At 41.9% G+C, this 20,950-nt stretch overlaps 2 protein-coding genes across 2 annotated transcripts in view; both read right to left on the reverse strand.

The window, feature by feature from the left end:
- NSRP1 (nuclear speckle splicing regulatory protein 1) overlaps positions 1-1,830 on the reverse strand; it is a 12,572-nt gene extending 10,742 nt beyond the window's left edge. Inside the window, exon 1 of the mRNA XM_057371981.1 lies at positions 1,759-1,830. Coding sequence (XP_057227964.1) covers positions 1,759-1,778 — 20 coding nt within the window. The 5' untranslated portion in view covers positions 1,779-1,830. The remainder of the gene's footprint in view (positions 1-1,758) is intronic.
- Positions 1,831-2,683: 853 nt separating this feature from the next.
- Positions 2,684-20,950, reverse strand: part of EFCAB5 (EF-hand calcium binding domain 5) — a 28,348-nt gene continuing 10,081 nt past the window's right edge. Inside the window, exons 5-18 of the mRNA XM_057372055.1 lie at positions 20,698-20,853; positions 15,911-16,010; positions 14,946-15,200; positions 13,866-14,047; positions 12,522-12,678; positions 10,188-10,477; positions 9,370-9,542; positions 8,418-8,646; positions 7,563-7,715; positions 6,317-6,414; positions 5,283-5,536; positions 4,713-4,942; positions 4,427-4,523; positions 2,684-2,955 (exon numbers count right to left, since the gene is read on the reverse strand). Of these exons, the coding sequence (XP_057228038.1) occupies positions 2,843-2,955; positions 4,427-4,523; positions 4,713-4,942; positions 5,283-5,536; positions 6,317-6,414; positions 7,563-7,715; positions 8,418-8,646; positions 9,370-9,542; positions 10,188-10,477; positions 12,522-12,678; positions 13,866-14,047; positions 14,946-15,200; positions 15,911-16,010; positions 20,698-20,853 (2,487 nt within the window). The 3' untranslated portion in view covers positions 2,684-2,842. The remainder of the gene's footprint in view (positions 2,956-4,426; positions 4,524-4,712; positions 4,943-5,282; positions 5,537-6,316; positions 6,415-7,562; positions 7,716-8,417; positions 8,647-9,369; positions 9,543-10,187; positions 10,478-12,521; positions 12,679-13,865; positions 14,048-14,945; positions 15,201-15,910; positions 16,011-20,697; positions 20,854-20,950) is intronic.

The following is a 20,950-nucleotide window of genomic DNA, read 5'->3' on the forward strand; positions in this document are numbered from 1 at the left end:
AACATGAACATCATGTATCAAAGTTACGTGTGAGCAGCCTTTGCAGCAGAGCACACCTGCCAGCTTCTCCCAGAGCTGCTGCTGTGTTTTACCATGCAAAGTTTCTGGGTACAACGATTGTCCTAAATTCGGACACAAAACCCTTTAGCCCAGAGCTCTCCAAGTGATTTTGTTTTTTCTCTCAGAGAAGTAAGAAATTACTGTTTAACCTAAGGGTCTTAGTATATACCAGSCACTATTCCGTGGCTACGTTTGCAGTGCAGTAATTTTACCTGTTTTGCTGGTGATGTAAACTTCAAGTGCCATGGCAAAGGACAAGATTTACAGTCAAATTATGTCAAGCAGAGATTGATTAACCACGCACAGACAACTTTTCTGCTGACAAAGTCCATATCTGTGCTAAACCCACTTCCTTGTACTGAGCAACCTCTAAATAGAGGATTTCTTGCTCACCTGCGTTTTCCTGCAACTATCACTAAGTTGACACATATGATTTATATCAAAGTGGCAAGGTGCTTATGAAGCCTACTAATTGAAAACTTTCTATAGCCTTTTTCTATGTTATCAATATAAGAATGTAATAACTTTTTACATATGATTATAATACAGTGAAATCATTCTCAATATATTATCAATGATAGCTTTATATATATATTGCTATAAGTTTTTTTAGTGTATTAGCAACATATAGTATATCAGATACATGTAATCTAACCAACTAAATTAGTATATAGGTAAGTGAAATCACCAAGAAGCATAAATCAAAAAAGTTCTGAAGAAAGTAGACAAGTAGATACTATAACAAAAACAGTAGCAAGCACTAATGAGAACTTGGCAAAAGCACGAGACAATCAGCAAAATAATTAAAAATGACGATTTGGAGGACTAGAAAAAAAAAACATAAACATCACAACTGCGCATGCCCTGAAGACAAAAGTTAAAAGTCCACTATGATGAAGAGGATGGTATCTCATTAGAGGGAGACCCCCACGACCACCGAATTGAAAATAACACATGCGCACTTGTAAAACTATAATATCATGTATTTCCGTGCGCATGTATAGTGGTGGGTGTATAGTGAGCGCATGGGGGACAGTGACAATGTTCATGTTACACCATACTTACTGTATAAATATGTGCCAATTTGAAACAAAAGCAGGTGAGTTAAAAAGAAAAATCCCCCTCACCTCTAGCGCTGCAATAAACAAATACCTGCTCTACAGACACCAGTCTATAAAGGTTTAGAAATAAAACTTTATTTTTTCAAGCATCAAAGTCAATAGTTGGATACAGCGCGTATGGCTGAACTGGAACACCCCACCATTCTGGGGGCACCACACGATCCCTGTGACCGCAGTTTGTTTCCGTGAGCCCCGAACCCGCCCCTCAGCTCCGCCTGAGCCGCCTGCGGAGGCCGAGCAGGAGCTGGGGCCGGTGCTTAAGGATGGGAGACGTGGCTCAGACTGAGGGAACACTGAGGAAATTCTCCTCCCTAAGAGTGAAAAACACCCCCGGGCAAAGCCGCCGYACCCTTAAGCGCTTGCCCGCTGTTTTGAGTTCTGTTTGGTTTTATTAAACACAGTTTGAAATTCAGACCAACACAGCGAGGCCGTGCGGYGGACACCTGTGACAAGCGAGTCCCTGGGCAAGGGTTTTTCCAGCGCTCGCCCCCGCCCTCAGCGCCGGCCCCAAGTGCCCCCCGACCGCTACCCTTTTGCCCCGGCGGGGCCCGCCCGTCCCGGCCCCTCCAGCACTCACTGCTTCCCCAGCGCCGCCATCTTGTCCGGCCGCCTGCCCCGCGCAGCCGCTGCCGTTCTGCGGCCGCAGATTCCTCGCGGCCGAATCCTCCCCACACATATTCCCGCCCGCCCCGGAGACCCCCGTGGCACCGTGCCGCGGTTCCGCTCCGGGAGAGAAGAGGAGAGCGGGCGGAGGCGGCTGGAGGCGGCCGAGAATTTTTTTTTTTTAACGACTCGTTGTCGAGGGGCGAAAGTGCTGATCGGGGAAGGGCAATGGCGGGCGCTCCCTGAGGGGAGCGGCGGGGGGAGCCGGGGGCGCCTCAGGGCAATGGCGGGGAAGGTCCTGAGGGGGAAAAGCCACTGAGACTCTCCCGGTGCCACCGGCGGCCCCCGCTCCCTGAGCTGCGCTGAGAGCCACAGTGTCCCCCCTCAAGCCATCACCGACCTGTCGCTTGTTACTCGCTGAAGATTGAAAGAAGAGTTTAATTTCCCAAAACGTTATTAAAAGAGTGATTCTGCCAAAAGGGCCGTTATTGGAAAGATGAAATCTCGCTACAGACGGTGCAGTTGCTGTAATCTCAAGATTTATCCCAATAAGAAAGCTTTTTGTATTATATGAATAGCGTTGGGCTTTTCTGCAGTGTGTTCAGAAGAAYGTTACAAAATGCTGATTAACAACCTTTATTTAAAATTATTCCTAAAAAGTCACTTAAGGAGACTGAACCTTGAAATTTTTTGCTGTATCATTTATAAGCATTGTAACTTCAGGGCCATAAAGATAACCTTGCCTCTCTTTTCCCCATCAGAATTAATTTTAAAATCCCCAAAACTTAATTTAGGCTTTTCAAATTCAGTAGCTACACTGGCAAAATTCTTACTTTTAATGTTTCTATTGCTTTTTCTTGATAATCCTTAGCAGACTCCCTGTCTAATAATCCCTAACAGACTTCAGCTATCTTAACAACAAATACTAGTGGCTATGCATAAAAAATAGAAACTAACAGCTAATTTAATAAAAGATGTGAAACGCCAGAATCACTAGGGTTAGATGAGAAATTAAGGGATTTAATTGGAGGCACACTAGAACTGGTTGCCAAAAGGGGCTAAGGACGAAAGCTCTTTGTGATCTCTGCGAGCGCCAGGCAGGTGTGAAGCCACTGGTGCAGGTACGTGGCTGGAGCAGAATCCTGCTGCCACACTGCTGCTCGAGGGACACCTGGAACAACAAAAAAAAACAACAAAAAAAAAACCACCTGTAAATACAACAGGGCAGTCAAAACCATGAGCAGTGTTGCCACAAGAACAGAAGATAATCCCCTCATCAGAGTATTCTCTGAGTCCAATAATTCCAGGAATGTTGATGATTTGGAAAACACACAGCTATATTGTGACAGTGACCTGTCAAGTGCTGACTTTCTATTATAATTTATCTTGTTTTGTTGTGGGTGCCCTGTTGTACAAAGTGCTCTCCTATATTCTAATATTAAATATTTGATAATAAAAAATGCAATGAGAAAAGTACTTTTTTTAATCCAAGCCTCAAGTTTGTTTTAAGAGTAATATCCTTCAAAGCTTTAACTAAGTGCTATTAAAAGTCACTACAAAATCATACCGTAAAAGTTGCTCTGTCCTTAGAGTACAGGTTGTTTTGTGCTCTATTCTATATTGCAGCACACATATATGGAACATATGTACATTACCTGATGTTCATTTTAAAGGATTTCCCGTAACTGTGAGTTATACCTCCACAGCCCTCTCAGAAAAGGTTCCATCCTAGGAAACCAACCTTTTCTAGGCTACCAGCAGCTTGCAAAGCTACATTTTCTTAATCTAATTATACCTGCRTCCCTAACTGTAGGAAAACTGGGTTTTCTAGGCCTGCTTTGTTCTTTCCAGAGAATTAGTTTAATATATATGAGGAGAACACATGAAAAGGAACTACGAGTGCCTCAAGTGTTTATCAGCAGGCAGGGTACTGTTGATAAATATCCCCAGCTAAAGTAATAACTTGTCCACGTTTGGTTTATAACAGGCCTCTCAGACTGGTATTAGATCATGAAGAGAGAGATCTCAACAAGAACAAGTAATTTCTCTTGCAGAGATATTGCAAATAATAATAACAGCCTCTTGACTGCTCTGGCACCAAAAAAAAAAGCCCTTGTTCATTAAAGGAGAGAAAGACAGACTGAAAAACAGCTCCTGTCTATGGCTCATGAGTACATTAAGCACTTGGCAGATGGTGTTTACAAAGAGGAGGGTTCACCCTGTGTGTTCCTGTTTGGAGCTGGGTCAGTCCCTAGGGCAGGGCACAGAGGTCTGAAGTAGATTGGCTTGCCAAAAGAACCATCATTCAAAAGTCTTTACAAATTATTTGCCAAAAGAACCCTCATTCTTCATGCTTATCAGGAGATTTACAATGAGATCACTTGTTCTGGAAAGTTTCAAAGGTGATCTGCTCCCCTTTCCTGAAGGCAGTGAATTTTGAGTCTAAATTTAACAGGTTGACTTCTATTGACCAAAAGAGGCTGCAGATATTTAGGACCCTTTATCTGTTGTTTAATCTACTGTAAAATCAAAGTTAATATCTAAAGTAAGGCCCTTAAAAGTACTCAGCTGAATGTTGCCATTGACACGGTTTCATTGTTGAGCCGTGCCTGGTAACCTCAYAATGAGTTTATGATATTTACCAGTGATAAGGTGCAGCAGCAGCTCTGTTTTAACTTGCACAGACGAAGCAGTTGGATCAAAGCAATAAATGTCCTGAATCAAATTGTCATCAAGTTTCTGCAAWGCAGAGAACAAAAAGATTAGGGTGTTTGTGAAAAGCTTACAGAATGAAAGATGGCTGAGAAGTACATAGGAAATCTATATGTAATGAATTATTTCATTGCCATTTCCCCCATGGTAAATTCAACTGTATCTTCTTGGAGGAGGAAGAATAGAAAATAAACTCTCAAGAATCTGAATTCTCACCAGTTTACACTCACTCCAGCTCTCAATRTCTTCTGAGCCCTCCCAGTCTGGATGCAAAAGCAGCAGCACAGCCTTAACTACATCATGCACCAGAGCTGGGGGTACTACATAGCTYTTTATTCCAGCAAAGCTCTCAGCATTGAGTTTCCGGATACACTCACGCAGCTCCTGCAGCATGAACCGGTGGAACAGAATCCCTGCGTGCTTCACATTTGCCATGTGTTCTGCCTCTGCAGTCAAAAASAAACCTCTCAAGAAGCTGCTCAGAAACATCTGCTCCTCAAGATTTACATTATTGACTGACAGTGTATGTGCTAGATTCCTGAGGGCAACAAGGTGCCTGCTTCACACTTTGGATTTCAGCACACAGTCCCCTGTGAGCCATATTTAAAACCCAATCATTCTGTTTAACTCTACTCTGCTAAGCACTGAGACCTGCTCAGGGGTAGTTTYTGTATACCAAGAATTTGTATTTCTCTTTCCATCTGTAGGAAGGATACTTAAATTACCGTTTTACTAAGATTCCTAATTTCACCCCAAAAAGCTATCTTACATCTGTATCCACAATACCTARCACATATGTTGGTTCTGTTTCCTCTAGAGACCTCTTCAGGACCTCTGTGCAGGCAGCTTGGGTCATCTTTAGCATTTTTTGCAGGTCTTTCTGTTCCTGAGGTGATAATTTCTTGTTCTGTCCAATGCTGATATCAAGTATGCCAAGAGTTTGTCTTGATAGGTCATGGAGAGGTACTGCAATGTGGTGTTCTCCATAGACAGACAGGAGTGTGACCTCTGAACTGTCTGCGCACTTGAACAGGTCATCTCTGAAATGAAATGTGYTAGGCATTATCATGCTGGTTTGTTYTGGTGATTTACTCAGCATATTTAAGTAAGATGCCATTCATCTCTTGTTGTTGAAATAAAGGCATTACATTACTAAATCATAGTTTGTTTCCTTGAACTGAAATCTTGAACTGAAATCTTAAATGATACTGAGTATCATTCAAGGCATGTACACAAAGGAAAAAATTGCATTGGGAACACAATATTGCTTAGCCAAGGTGATTGCTGAAAATCATGAGAATTTTACAAATYCTGCTTTAAAAGCAGTTTGCTGTTTCTAACTGCATTGACATTTGTTCTAGAGTGTTTTATAAAAAGTAAAAATAGCTGCTGGAACAGCAAATGGCTGTTCAAGCAACTTTGACAACAAGGATGATATGCTTAAAAGACAAGTCTGCAAGGATCTTGGCAGTGGAAAAAAACAGAGAATTGAAGGAAATGAGACTAATATGGCCAGGAAAAAATACAGATTATTCTAAAGAGCAAAATGATTCAGTCTAGCCCGTAATCCTGCAAACCTTGGCAGCTCAGCTAGTAAGCATTAAGTCAGAAGTTTTTGCAGCCTAAAGTCAAAGAGAAAATACTCCTCACCCCTTCATAGTTCAGTGCCATGTGCACGTGCATCAGAAGCCTTGATAGTGAGAGTGGCAGCCAGACACTATCTCAGGCTGGCACTTTCAGGAGCTTCATGTGGGTCAGCCTGATGCAGGCTGAGTTGGGGAGCAGAGGGGACCAGTTCCATTGCAGGTGCTGGAGCCTACCTGAGGAGGTTTTCCTCTCTGAGGAGGACAACAGGAGAGCTGTGGATTTCCTTTTGTCCTGTGTTATCTGTAGTGATCATCTTGCATAGACCATAGTTCTGCCAGAGAGAAAAGAGAGGTTTAGTGGCATCTGAGAAAGGAACAGATATTTTCATGCTCGGAGAGGGCAGAAATGGTTTCTTTCTTTTAGGAAACTCCTACGGACATTCAAGAGCAATGGGATGGTTTAAAGACATCTCCCAACAATGCTTTGTTTTATTCCCAGAGATACATGAAGAATGTGCCCTGGACCTCCCTCAGCAGACTATTTAATCCACCCCAGGCTCCACGCTGAGGAACACCCACAGGCCTAAAGATTTCCATTCTTTTTCCCATCCTCTTGCAGTCCTTTCTCATGTCATGTTTGTGTCAGCGTGCCTTGACACATGAAAAGCACAGAGGGGAGCGAGTGACCTGGCTATCAGGCAGCTAACAAGGGAACAGTGCCGAGCCTGGAATGACAACGGAACACTGCCAACACAAACCATGCTTATCAGAGGAAGCAGCTGAATTATGGCTGCAGCAGATGCCATATAGACTTTGGGATGACWCAGGATCAGTCCTAAGTATGCATACACTTTTCATCTTCTTAACTTGCTGCTACATGAAGTGACAAGCTTCCCAGGGCCCGAGTGCCTGCTGAACAACTGGAATATGACCTGCATGGCACAGGGCTGCCTTTACAAGCTGGCTAATTGRGAACCAGTCACTTCCTGGGCTGTATTTACGTCTTGGCTGCTGACATAAGTTSAGAACAAAGAGCTAATATATTAGCTGGAACATTCTCTTGTCCTCATAAAATACCCTAATTTTGACATGCAGAGAATCTCCAAAGAGAAGCATTTCCCTTTGTGGAAGTCCCAGACAGCAAAGCCATGGATTGATGGATGGGTGTGGGGTTTTGCTCTATTGGTTGCTATGCAGCAGTGAGCACTGAAGTTGGAGAATATTCTCCTTTCCTATTGAGAAAGGGTAATACTAGCGGTGCTCTTGAATTCCTTTACWTGGGAGGATGAAAAGAATGAAGAAAGATCTCCTTTACAGAGGGAATCTTCCCTCTCTACCTTTGCACGGGCAGACACAGAATCTTGTGCAGGCTTCAGTTTTARTAATAAAACCACTGGGAAAACAGGCAGCTGGAGATGGCACGTCCTCTCTAAAGCAGCCTTTCAGCCCCTAATGATTACAGACCTTTTCTCTGCAGTACCTTGTCTTTGTCAGGTGCCACCAGATACATTGTGACAGTGTTGATGTTGGGTGCTCTGGGATGCAACCAGTCCAGAGCCGTGACAGCCACTTTTAGGACATTTTCCTGCATGCAGATGTGGTGGTAGGCTCTGCTGAATGCACGGCAAACTCCCTGTGAAAACAGAATCCTTTAAGTGAGCCAGACAATTCCACAAGATTTGGGAGAAAAAAGCTGGGACAATGTTCATGTTGTAACGAATTGCTTTAATCAGAATTTGTAAACCAGAAAAGGGACTGTGAAATGTCCCTTATCAAATAAGGCTCTGAAGTACTGAGTACCCCGTCACTGCCAATTCCTTAACCAGACAGAGCTGATTTTTATGGGAATAGCCAAGCAGTCTGGTAAGGTTGGTTTGCTGCGCTCCCTGCTGCCCAGATGGTGCATCCACAGTGAGGCTGATCCCAAAGAGCATCCCAAAGAAATGCGGACGGCTGTCRCTTACAATTATTCCAACACGTAAAAAGTAAGGTTTTATGTCATTTTATAGAAATGAACACAAATATGAGATTGAGAGCTTCAGGAAATAAAAGCTGCTATCTTTGGTCTTTGCACAAAAAGTCAATTAACTTCCTAGTCAGGAGAAGAATAAATAAATTATTGATTAAGTGATACCTCATAATCAATTTCAGATAAGATGTTAATCAGCAAATAATGATAAGGTGCTCTGCTTGCACCAATTTCACCACATAGTGCAGAAAGGGACCCACAGATATTTTTTAAATTTGTATATCTTATGTTTACTCAGACCTAATATGTAAAATTCACAAATCTTTTGCAGACTGGACTAACAAACTCCTTTCTGATATTGCCCACCTCATAGAAAAGGATCTCATGAGTCAGGAAGATGGATGTCTCAGAGGGGTCCCAAAGAGTATCAAGCCCTAGAATTCCAAAAACTCTCCAACGAGCATCGTGCAGGGGCAGCACCAGGAATGAACCTTTCCTCTCCTCCTCAGGGCGGTCGGAGTTCCAGAAGTGAATGTTTCCATGGAGCTGAACACTTGGAACATAGATTGGCTTTCCCTGGTCAATGGCTGCAAAGCTGAAATACAAACTCATGAGGAGGTTTGTCAGGAGGAGCAGAAAACCTTTAGTGAAACAATAAATACTGCAGCTTTGATCTCTCCCTGTTTTTTGKCATCAGAGAAGGGAGGTGTGAACTGCAAACCCCAACCACGCTCAGYAACACCACATTTACCACTTGCATCCCAAAGGCAGTGGTAATAAATAGGCACTTTTCATCCTTAGGACATTTTAAAAACATCAGCTAATGAATGGAATGAAAAGGAATACAGAAGCAAGCAGCAGTTAYATTTAATAGGTTAGAAGCAGCAATGTTTGAAGAGACAAATGTGTCTGGGTTTTGGAAATGACAAGTGAAGAAGCATGAAAGCTGTTTATAGCATAAACACTAGAGAAGGAAAGGCATTGTTCTCAAAAATATCCTGTGGATATAAACTGGTGTAAGGGAATTAATTTTTAAAGAAGAAAACATAGGCCCGATGCCACAGACATTTGCTGAAGGATGAGATTTATTAGACTGTGAGCTAATCTCCCCAAGGAAATCCCAAACAGAGCAGTTCTAAGCAGACCATGAGGAGTATAAGGCCACATATAGGATATTGGATCACTCCATGACAGTCTCTTAGGAGATTTCCTCTCCGGACTACTCTGTCAGCCTCAGTTTCTGGTGCATCCTGAATGCTGCCCTGTGCATTCTAAACAGTTTTGAGGAAAAGGAACAATAATTTGCAGCTTTTCTTACCTTACTCCTTTCATGTCTCTGTGCAGTACCTGGTTTAGGACATAGGGAGCATCRTCTGGGGTACAGGCCACGTAACGCAGGAGAGCATTTTCCTGCTCTGGGGAGAGCTGGTTCTCTTCCAGAAGGGCAATATATGCACCAATCTTCTTGTTATCCCCATGGAATTCCACGTCCTAGAAACCAAATGTATCCCATTACAGTCTGTATATTAGCCACTGGCACTTATTTCATGGAATTAGCACTTGTCTCATTTTTGCTGAGATGCTGCTCTGGGTCACTGACTTTCTGTGTCAGCAACCTCATGATGTGGCTGTGTCTGTCCAGTGCACTCTGTGACAAGCACAAACACTTGATATTTTAATTGGCAAGGAAAACTGATTTTCCTYTCCTGTTGCTAATAGCAAGGAATTTAAATAGAAAAATTAAATAGAAAAATAATCCCTAACTATAATCTGTGCCTAAATATGTCTTATGGATTTCTCCTCCAAAAGGAGATTCCCTTAACAAAAAGGACAAACAAGTGCCAGAGTTGCCACATTTACAAACTCAGACAATATTGTAAGAACACTGCATCTACCCTGACAGAAATTTGGCTTTGAGGAGGGCTTCATTGGTGAGGACAAACAGCTAAAGTTGCAGCTGCAAGTTAAAAACGAAATTATTTCCACTACAAATTAACCATCTTTGTCCCAAACTGACTCTGCTGAGCTTCACTTCAGAAGCTCCAAAACKACAACAATGGATCTGAGTCAACTCCTCCATAAGAGACAGAAGTGTCCATGAGATTCATTCTGTACTGGCAGAGCAAGGATGCCTACCTGGGARAGGGCCTTAAACACTGCTTTGTACACTGGATCCATGTTCATTCTGCTGGTCTCTGCTGCTTGCTGGATATCMTGCAGCCATTTCTTTCTGGCTGAGCTTTCCAAGCTCTCCATGCCACTTTGTTCCACCCTTGTAGTCAGGAATGTCACCAAGTCATCAATATTTTCATCATCATCGCCAGGGAACTCAGAAGCAATTAACTCAAGGAAAGTCTGGAACGTCTTTGGAGAGAGCTTCCCCACTTTACTGAGCTGTGGGTATCGGGAGCAAAGGTGTTCCTTTGCTAGTAGAATAAAATAGAAAATAAGACAGGAAAATCTAGTTGATTAATCAGTTTTGCAAAATATGAATTAAGACCTAAACTGGCTTTTGATGGAGTCCATCCAGTCCATCATAGCAGGTTTCTTTCAGCTATCTCTCCTAAATGGAAGWGGTCACAGTGGAGGTAATCTCCAGTTTCCAGGCTGGATGCACCCTTTCCTCCAGATGCCTGCCTTCCCTCCTATRAGAAAGAGCCCCGCACAGCCGTGGTTTCTCTCCAGGTGCTGGTTAACTCCTCATGCGGGCTGTGAGAGCTGTCCCAGCCCAGCCCCGGCTCTGGGCTCACGGGGGTGCTCTTGCACAGCCTGAGGAACGTGGAGGCGGCTGCCTGGCTCCGGGAGCCCGGCGTTCACGGGATCTGTGACTGATACTTCCATCATTTTTTCTGCATCCTGTTKTCAAATCCTCTTGGACCTGAAGATGTCCGTGCTCATGGCAGGRGATTGGACTAGRTGACCTTTACAGGTYYYWTCCAGTCCAAATCATTCTATTCTCATTATCATTGATTTTAAGTAGCAAGTACTAAATTGCCCCAATCGTGGTGGAGCTGACTGTAAATGTTGTCTTATCCAGTGCATCATCGAAGGAACATTCARTATTCTAATTAAATTCCTGATTTTCTGACAGGACTAGGATGGAGAAATTTTTGATCATATAAAATGTTTGTATTTTCACCTCTTCTCCTCTCTTTGAAGAAAGGGATGAAGAAAGAAATACACATGAAATTGAATGTGGTATGATCACTTCCTTCACTWCTGAGACAGCATAATGAATTATTTTCCCCATAATATCTAATGTAACCCTTTTCCCTTGCAAGGAAAATCAAATAATTCTACTCACTTTTTACTCAGTGTTTCCACCCAGGAGAGGTGCAATGTCTGTGAACCCTTCCCCCAAACCTGCTTGTTCCACGTCCTTGAGAGATGAGGTTGAGGCTGCTAGAAACGGTTTTATGTGGCTGGTAGGTGGTATTGATTTTACTATGCTCCCTTTCTATTTATTTGTCCTTTAGTTTATGAGCCCTTCATGGAAGGGCCTGTGTCCTTCCATATTTCCATGGTATATTCTGGCATGTTTTGAATACAAGAGAGCAGTAAACTGCCAGTTTCTCCTGGCTGGACAGTCTGGAGGTGATTAAGTGTGACATGCTGGTGTGCTCCCACCCCACCAGCTGCCTCCAGTGAACTAAAGGATAAAGAGATTTTGGTGGCTGCCAAAGTGAGCCATTTTTAGTGATTTGCAGCAAAACAAGGAGCATGAAGGCCAGCATGGAGATGAAAAAAAGCAGTCCTCTCCACCCAAGCACACATGCAGACATGTTCTTAATTGCTAATACAGTGTTTCAGAGCACCTTATGTTAATATGCATGAGGCTGCCAGACAGGTTCAGGTGAACCTGYAGCACTTCTGCTGGACCCCAGTCTATTCTATCAAGAACCAAATTTGCTAAGTTTATTCAGTGAAATAAACCAACAGAGAAGTGAGACTGGGAGTTACTGTGTAATTCATGAGAGCTGTGCGACAGCGTGGATAACTACAGGCTATTTGAGACCCATAAGGAAAGCTGTTCTCTCCTGTGAGGTACATTCCTGCAGGAAGCACAGTAAAATGTATCTATTAAAAATAACTGGATAACACAGATGGACTAAACTAAAAGTGCAAACGTGTCCTCAGGCTTTATGTGTGTTTTTTTCACTGCCATATCACATGTATACAYTGCATGTTACAGCTGAAATAACTTTTCAACACTTCCCAGTGTCATGAAAACATTGGACTGCTTCTCTGCCTGGGAATCCTGCACAGGAGGAGAGGATGGAGCAATGCATTAACAAGTAGGTCTCCAAGTAGGTCTGGGTAACTGTTCCTTTCCATTTTACACTCATTCTATGTATGCTCATGATTGCTTGCAAAACCAAACCAGTGCTTGCAACAGCCTCATTAGCCCTGTCACTGAATGGYTGAAAGCCTCCTGTGCTGTTCCCACAGAGCAGAGATGTCTCTCCTTACCCTTCATCACAGCCTCTCTTTCCATGCCTCCCTCAAATGTGCTCAGAACAGCAACCATCTCTTCCAGGTCCAGAGACCCACATGCAGTGCTGTCCCACTTGTCAAAAAGTGCCTCCAAAAGTTGTTTCCTTTGGGCCATGAGAGATATGTGGTGAATCTGCAACAGAGGAACAGTTGGTGTTTGGTGACTCCTGGACACTGATGCTGGACATTACACAAGTGTGGACACACTACACCAGTGTGCCAATCACATTATTCCTATGAGCCAGAACAAATCTGAATAGACATRGCTCAAACCTGGAGATGTATCAGTAAATCGGGAGATACTTAGAAACACTAAACAAAGGTGACAGTTTTGTTTCCAAGCACAGCAGAGAGTTATTTCATAGTGAACAAATGAAGTCTAAGCTGGATTTAAGGTGAGGTCAGCTCAGGTAACTCACTGCAAGTTTTCCAGAACACAAATGTGTTCCCAGTAAGAACTAACCACAGCCCTGTCAGTGACACCCTGAGATGTGACAGTTTGTATTTCCGTACATTGTTATTTTCCTGTCCTTTCCTGAAGTGTGTGGGCTCCAAGCAAATACATGTTACCRTTTGTCCTCTAAACCCAGCACAGAGGGATAACTGGCTGGAGTGGAATTCTCTCAAAGGCCAAAGTACTGGCAGTGTGTGCTGCGTTCAGTGAGGACTGTGGAGCCGTCAGATCCAATATCTCATGCAAATTAGGTCAGCAGCACAGAGGGAAATCAGAAAGAGGTCCGAGGGAAAACATAGCAAGAGAAAGGCACCACAAAACAGATCTGAAGTGATACGAGGCACCCTGATGCTGGGCATGAGGAAGGGGCATATTTTTTTTCAACACATGGCAAGGGCACCTTGTGACTTAAACACAAAGAAGCCTGTGCATATTAACATCCAGCCATGCATGTAGAAAACACAAAMACACTTGTTTTAAAATCCTCCCCAAACATCCCTAACCTCCTGTGTACATGSCAGTGCTGTAGGTCACAGATGAGGTTCTTGGCTATTATAAAGGTGAATAAGCAGAATGGAATGTTTTGGGCTCTTTCTCAATTAACTATCAACTGTTGTCTCACTGAGTCCAGCTCTAGGACAGACAGACAACCTCTTAGGGATGAGTCTGTCATCACTGCTAGAGCTGAGGGCTAGGGAGGGAGCATTTGTATGAAAACAAAGGGGTGAAAGGTCTCCTGAAGAAATAGAGGATGCAAGTGAAGAGCTCTGCCAGCATGAGATTAACAGTTGGCTTTGTTAAGTGTCTGTAGGTATTTTCTTGGGTTTTGTTTGGACATGGGATCAGCAAAACTTATCAATATTTACTTTTTCTTGTTGTTTCATTTTTTCCTCTTCTGTCTGTTCGTATTCTTCTCTGATAAATGTAGCAAGTATCTTCACAGAAAGCAGAGAAATGTCTTCACTAACCAAGTTGTCCATGACCTGTACAAACTGTGGCTGTGTGAGGCAGCTTGCAGCAAAGGAACTCTGCTGGTTCTGACCTGTGTCTGAAAGGCAGAAAGCACAGTGTGCCACAGGAAGCCAAAGGCTGCCTTAAAGCCAACCACGTGGCAGCTATCAACASAGTCCTCAATCCTGCACTTCCTATCCAGGGAAATTACAGCTGAATACAGACTGACTCCATGCTGAGTAAAGGCCTTAATCTGCTTATAATGTTCTAATAGTAGCTTTGCAGATCCAGTCTGGCAYGGATGCCATTGTACAGCCAGGTCAAGGCCTGACTGCAGGTGAGCTGGAATTGCTGTTACTCAGCAGGGGACTGTCTGAGACAAAGAGCWCATTGAGGGACTGCGTGCAAACAGGATGCACATCCAGGGATTGACTGACTGAATGGCAGGGCAGTGCTGTGCACTGGGTGTTATCACAGAAAGCTGTAGGTTCCAGGGAGCTGTACCATCAGCTTTACAACCCTTTGTGTAATAAGCCTGTCACTAAATTTCTTGGACAATGTAGACCCAGTTCTTGTGGTGGTCTAAACTGTGTGGTGGTCTAAACACAAGTGTGTTCACAGAGTGCTAGCAAGGAGGTTGACCCTTCTGGGATGTTTAAGAAAATATCTCTTTGAAACACACAGCTGTCTGATCACAGCCTTCCTGGAACAAGGGCCTTTGTAGACTGTGAAGTMTGATCATCCTTTGGAAACTCAGTGAGAGACAAATAAAAGGTTCCTGCTAGATGATCTCATACATCTCTCTACAGGTAGTCACAGTCTAAAAATTATTCAAGTAATTTCTGGATTTAATATGCTCAGGTTCCTGTCTTGCTATAGTAATATTACAGAGTGAAACAGAACATAAAGTTTCTCCTTATTATAAAAATGCTGATGCTTCATAAAGTGCCTGCTTGAATTAAAGTGTCTGCTCAGTTTTGTGTCTTCATGGGGACCGGACTTCTCTYTGTGTTTGGTATCTCCACTGAAATCAGTAGATTCAAGGCCAGTGCTTTTTCCTGCTGACAGAGAGTCCTCACCTTCCTTGCTCACTTTAGCACCACTTTTAGGTTTATTTCCTAAAATCTCTCCCTTGGAAATTTCCTTTTGAGACAARACCAAATTTCCACTGGGTTCCTCACAAACTTCCTCATCAACAAGGCCTCTCCAGAAATCCATAAGATCAATATCTTGCAGCTCAACTATTGGCCCTAAAACAGAAAAAAAATACCAATGAGCTGATAGCTTGCATTGTTTTTGTTTTCTCTGGAATTGCATAAGAAAGTTTAAAGGAAAAAGATATTGCCAAGCAAATACAATCCAGCAGAAAGTATCTTTTGCCAAAACACATYTCAGGAACACAAAACTTCAGAATAATGTCTTTGCCTGCAGAGATCTGCACTTCTGGATATGAATTACACCATTTTTCTTTTGAAATAAATGTTTCCTCATTCTCTAYGCTAAGAAGGAGAGATGTAATTCGCCTTGAATTTGATGTCAGCAATTAATTAATATCCAATATCTTTAAAATATTTTACTTCCATGCAAATTATTCCCTGMATTTTTCTTTACCTTTCTATGTGCATGGAGGTATTTTGTGCAAACAGAAAATTAACTTCTAATATTGCCCAGTAAGAAGGAACAAATGTTTCAGAAAGAGTCTCTCTTTAATTCTATTTCCCAAAAAGTACTTCAGAATTTTGTATGAAGGAAAACCTTTTGATGCTGAAACATTTCTGAACATTGCATCACAGTTTGCAAAACATGTTTACAAGTTACGGTGTATAGGTCGCAGCATTCATTTGGGTCTATTTTTGGGCTCTGATCACTTCTGGTAACATTTATAAAACATATCTGAACCATCCAACCTCGTGTGGACTCCCAGTGTCTTAACCACAACTGAAACATCCCACGTGCTCACACTCTCTGGGGTTCCAGAATTCCTCCATGTCAGTCACAAGGTTTCTGTCACAGAAATCTCTCAGCAGRGCCTGTACTTTTTGTCTATCCAAGACACCAACCTAGACAAAAAGATTACAATTATTGAGTTTTGCTTGTGGTTCTTGTGACTTACATCAACATTTGCAGCATTACAAGGGCACCATTAGCCCAGAATTACCTGTGACTGATAATTATCCATTACCAGAACATCACTACAAATTTCAAAGAAGTTAATTTACTTCATAGAGGCAAAAATTTCTGCTCTGGGCTGAGCTGRAACTCCCCACACATATTACTTTGCAGCTCTTCCTCTTCCATGTCCTTGACAAATTACAGTGAGATAATTGTAACTGTTCTGCCAAAAGAGTTCTTCGTGTAAAGATCAAAGCTTCAACATTTCATACTCTCAGGACAGATATTGATTGCCTGACAGTACCATGGAAGAATTTTCATGTATTATGGGCTGTGCTGTATTACCTTAGTGACTGCACATTGTACTTTGGTTTTGTGCCCCATCATCTCCTTTGAAGTGTGACATATCGGCAGCTGCCTGGAAACATAATTAGTCCAAAAATCTGAGCTATTATGACAACCTCCCTAATTTCCYTTAAAAATTCATAGACATTTGAGCACAGAGGTGAGAGGTATCAGCAGTTCCAGTGCAGAGGAAGGTGCAGAGTTTATTAAATCCTTGTTGCTCAGGGTGAGTGTACACAGACGATAAACCCAGGAAAAGGCAATGAAATGGGTCATTTCCAATCAGGAAATTGTGGGGTTTAAAAAGTAAAGCAAASCTAAATGATTGCAAGTTTTCCATTTTATGATGTATTCCTGTTGTCATTACTTAAGTCCTGCCACCTTCGTAATCTCCCTGGCATTAGTGAAACACAGTAGTTAATTASGAAACAGATTTACTTAAGTTCATTATTTGTAGTGAGTAGCTTTCCATCTGAATTATTGATTTCCTTTTCACATTTTGCTCTTAGATTAAAAACTGCAAAATGTAAAATTTACCAGGCTTTTAATTCCTTGTGAACTTTGCCTGCCCTTAGACTAAAGAAATAAAGGAAAAACTTATTCTTTTCAGGAAATTAGCTCAAGATGACTGCATTGTTTATAATCTGAAACTGTAATGAATGGCACCAATTATTAGAGAAGAGGATTTGGAAACAACTCAGAGATACCCATCTCACCCACTGGTGAGGTTAATGCTGGAACKAAGTGAACAGAGCACATTTGCTGGTACTGCAGCACCTTCCTCTACAGGGAACTGAAAGTTTTTTGCCAGTTCTGAAGAAAGGACCAGAATTGAAACATAAGAAGCCATCTGGTCCAATTTTAGTGTTTCAGACTCTAGTAATTTAATTCCTGCTAGTAAAAAAATGGTGGAAATTAGGGTTGAATTTCAGCCATGGGTGGGTTTGGAACAACAAATGTCATCACAGAATTCTATCCCTAAGCTTACAAGATGTAGGTCCTGATTCCCAGAATCTTCTGACATTAACATACAAATACCTTGCACACCCCTCTGCAAACATTTCTACTTTCTGTGTATTTTTCAGCTGAATATATCAGATCATGATCTGATCCGTTTAGGAGATGCACAGACACAGAACATGTTTTTGAAGATGTTACCAGATCACTGCGGAATATTTGGATTATCCATTCAGTATTTCCATTACACACACMTAATTTTCCATGCAAATTTCCTCAGCTGTTACTTGTCACAATAATCTGCTGGTTGCCTTGAACTTTGCAGTACTAATTCACAATTTTACTTTATTAAAAATTATTAAAAAGAAAACAAGGATGTTGTTTTGGAATTCAGTTACTTTTTTGTCATATTAAAATAATGTAGTGGGAGGATTTAGATATCTCAAATTCTTGAAGAGTGTTTTCTGATTTGGATCAAATTATTTAACTTTTATGTACTGTTAAAATAGATAAATATATAAAAATAGATAAAATAGCCGAAATGATCAAATATTAATTAGGGAGTTGCTTTCTTGTTTTAACATTTACAATTTATAGARGTTTGCCATTCTACCAGAGGTCTCTGTTATGTCAGGACACTTTTCCTTACAACTTACCCTGGGAAGCACATGTCACAGTACAGCCATCTCTGGAACAGAAAAATGCTGCCAGAAACCCTTTCCAGCTCCTCTCCCCAGCTGTGCTTTTTTCCCRAGTTCCTAAATTTAGTAGAAAAGGTGACTTTTCTCTGCACTTGGTGTGTGACTGRGGAGGCTGATGACAGATTCCTGCCCACCTGCCCTTTGTGCTGCACCTTRTGAGCAGGACAGGTACAGCCTCCCCCTCCACAACAGAGAACCATCTGTGTTTGTACAGCGCCCAAAACTCGGGGCAGCTTCAGTGCCCAGGGAGTTGAAACASGTTGACCTCATTTTTTTGTCACCTAGATATTGGCAGGTGATGATTCTCAGCTGTTTGCAGCAATGTTCTGTGACCTATGAGTAATTCCTTTGGCAACACAGACTAAACCAGACTTGCCATTTAATCAGGGATAGGTCAGTGTTTAACCACTTGATTGTTTTTCTGGAAATGTGATGTGTGTATCCTGAACCCTACTATGAGCTTGTTAGTGAGCAAGAGGGAAGAACAGACACTCAGAARAGGTCATGAAAAAGCAGACTTTGTTGTTGCAGTACTGCAAGACAGATAATCAGCAGTGTCTCAAACTTCATTAGCTTGAAAACTAATCTCTGACGAAATTCAGTTTCATTTAAAAATCACAGGTTTAAAACATCCCTGGAAATTAATGCATAGTTATAAGCGAAACTATACCTTCTAAAAGTGAGCACGGAGACAATAAACTTAAAATTCACAGAACCATTGCCTTTTGGGGCCTTATAGCAGTGATCCAGCTGTGGTCTGGGATTGTCTTGGTAAATTTCTGCTGCAGTGTATAGCCCAGGCTGTCCTTGCTGAGCTGCCATCCTTCTGGATGCACACATTTGAAATCATAATAATGATCGTGTGGATGCCTTCTAATTTGACTGTAATTTAAACACTGCTTTCTCAGCTCCCTGGCCCTAATTGCAGCTCATTGAGGCAGCCAGCCACACAGCCATGCAGACTGGAATAACTGCCTGCTACCAAACAAATGGAAATTAGGGACTGAAACAACTGCTTTGCTGTGCTTTGCAGAATGGACTCTACAGGTAATGGATCACATTCAAGTGGTACAAGTCCTTGAGTTATTTTGCATTTTATCTCCCCTGTGGGTACAGTAGAACTTTACAAAAGAAACCAGGTCAGGTTTAAAAGAGCTGCATGGCCCACACGACACTTCAGTGAACTCAATTTGCAGGGCAAGGCTACCTCRGAGCCTGGAAACCACAACTCTGTGCTCTGATCAGTTTTTTTTTTTTTCAGCAGCAGTGGCGTCATTGCTGATAGCTGCTCACTCCTGTTGTGTTTGTATTTTTGGCTCCTTGCCTCTGAGATTCCACTGGGATTAGTAGCATGGAGATGGTGATTACTGCCACAGAAATAATAGGAAGAAAGTCACATTAAARCATGAAAGGAAAGAAGAGATCCTTTGGAAATCCATGGCAAAGACAGGACTCCGGTTTTTACATCGCTGTAGCCAGAAGGATCCATCACAGCCCTTCTTGACAGAGCTGTAGGAAAGTGAAATGTCTCCTAGCTGGGAAGCAGACACATTTCTTCCCTCATCCCTGGAACAGCAGCTTGCCTGCCATTCTCTAAAACACACTATTGGTGTTGAAACGAGCTCTGTAATTCCTTTCTCCGGGCGGTAATGACATTATTAGCATGACATTGTAGAGCACAGTTCACTCTGGGTAGGCGCTGCAAGCATCACTGGAGGAGTGCTGGGTGGAATATATAATTTATGTAGGGCAGAAAACTAAGATCAGGGCAACTGCTTGCTCTGTAGTAGCCAGCAGCTGGCAAACTGAGGCTCCTCATAAYCAGTACCACACTTTTTGGATAAAGYCCAAGCTTTTAGCAATAGTTCATGCCATTTATTCTTCTGTCTCTACTATGTACTGGTTTTGTAATAAGTCTAGCACCTTTTTGTTTGCTTTTTAATAGGGATGCAGGTGTACTGAGAGGRTGATAGATAGAGTTTAGAGCTGCTGAAAACCAAATTATGGCTTTTGAGTTTCMTTTCCAGCTCTGTAACTGACTTACTGTATTTTAATTTCCTGTCCATAAACTGTGGCTGAAGTTCACGGTACTGTTCTCAAAGAGGCTATAAAGGTGGATTATTTTGCATTTTAAATTTTAACTATGAGATTTATTGATAGAASTCTTTAAGATCTATAAAGTAATGCAACATAATTAATGCAATATATGTAATCATTGAAGTAATGTGCACATTTGTTAAAGTCAATCTACATCAGATTATCTTTGTTGAAATGTGGCTGAATAGATAAATGAGCACTCAAATATCCTGAGCGTGCTGTGGAAGCAGGTAATTTTTAGAATTAAAGGCCATGCTTAATTCCTTCTCCAGAATCATTAAACTTCAGTCTCAAGTCATCAGTTTAGGTAATTCAATTTCTAATTAGTCATCAGTTAATAGGCTGTTGCATGTTTCTGTGTCTAGGAACTATGAATTTGACAACAAAGCTGCAGCTATTATTCTCCATAATACTGCTGTGTAAGCACAAAGAGAGTATCTAGAGTTGAGAAAAAAAAAAAGCAAGCAGTGAACCAGAGAATACCAAACTGGAAGCATGCCCACATGGAAATAAGGCTCAGAGTTGCTTTGCCTACCTTTCCATAATCACGATCTTGGAAGAGGTCAACAAAAATTTCCCTCCGCCAATCATGTTTTGTTGCTTCTTGGAAGTTCTCACCACAGTGACGGAGATATTCCATGATTTCTTGAAACTTGTCATTTGAAACATGTTCAATGTAGGAAAGGACACACTATGGAGAGAAAGAAGCAGTGGGCATGGTTAGTTTTCTTCAAGCATTTTCACCTTTAGTTGAACTTCTAAAAATCTATKGTGTGCAATGAAATATT

The sequence above is a fragment of the Malurus melanocephalus genome, unplaced genomic scaffold, assembly GCF_030028575.1.
Source record: "Malurus melanocephalus ecotype Western Australia unplaced genomic scaffold, MMel_1.1 scaffold_162, whole genome shotgun sequence".
Classification (NCBI taxonomy): domain Eukaryota; kingdom Metazoa; phylum Chordata; class Aves; order Passeriformes; family Maluridae; genus Malurus; species Malurus melanocephalus.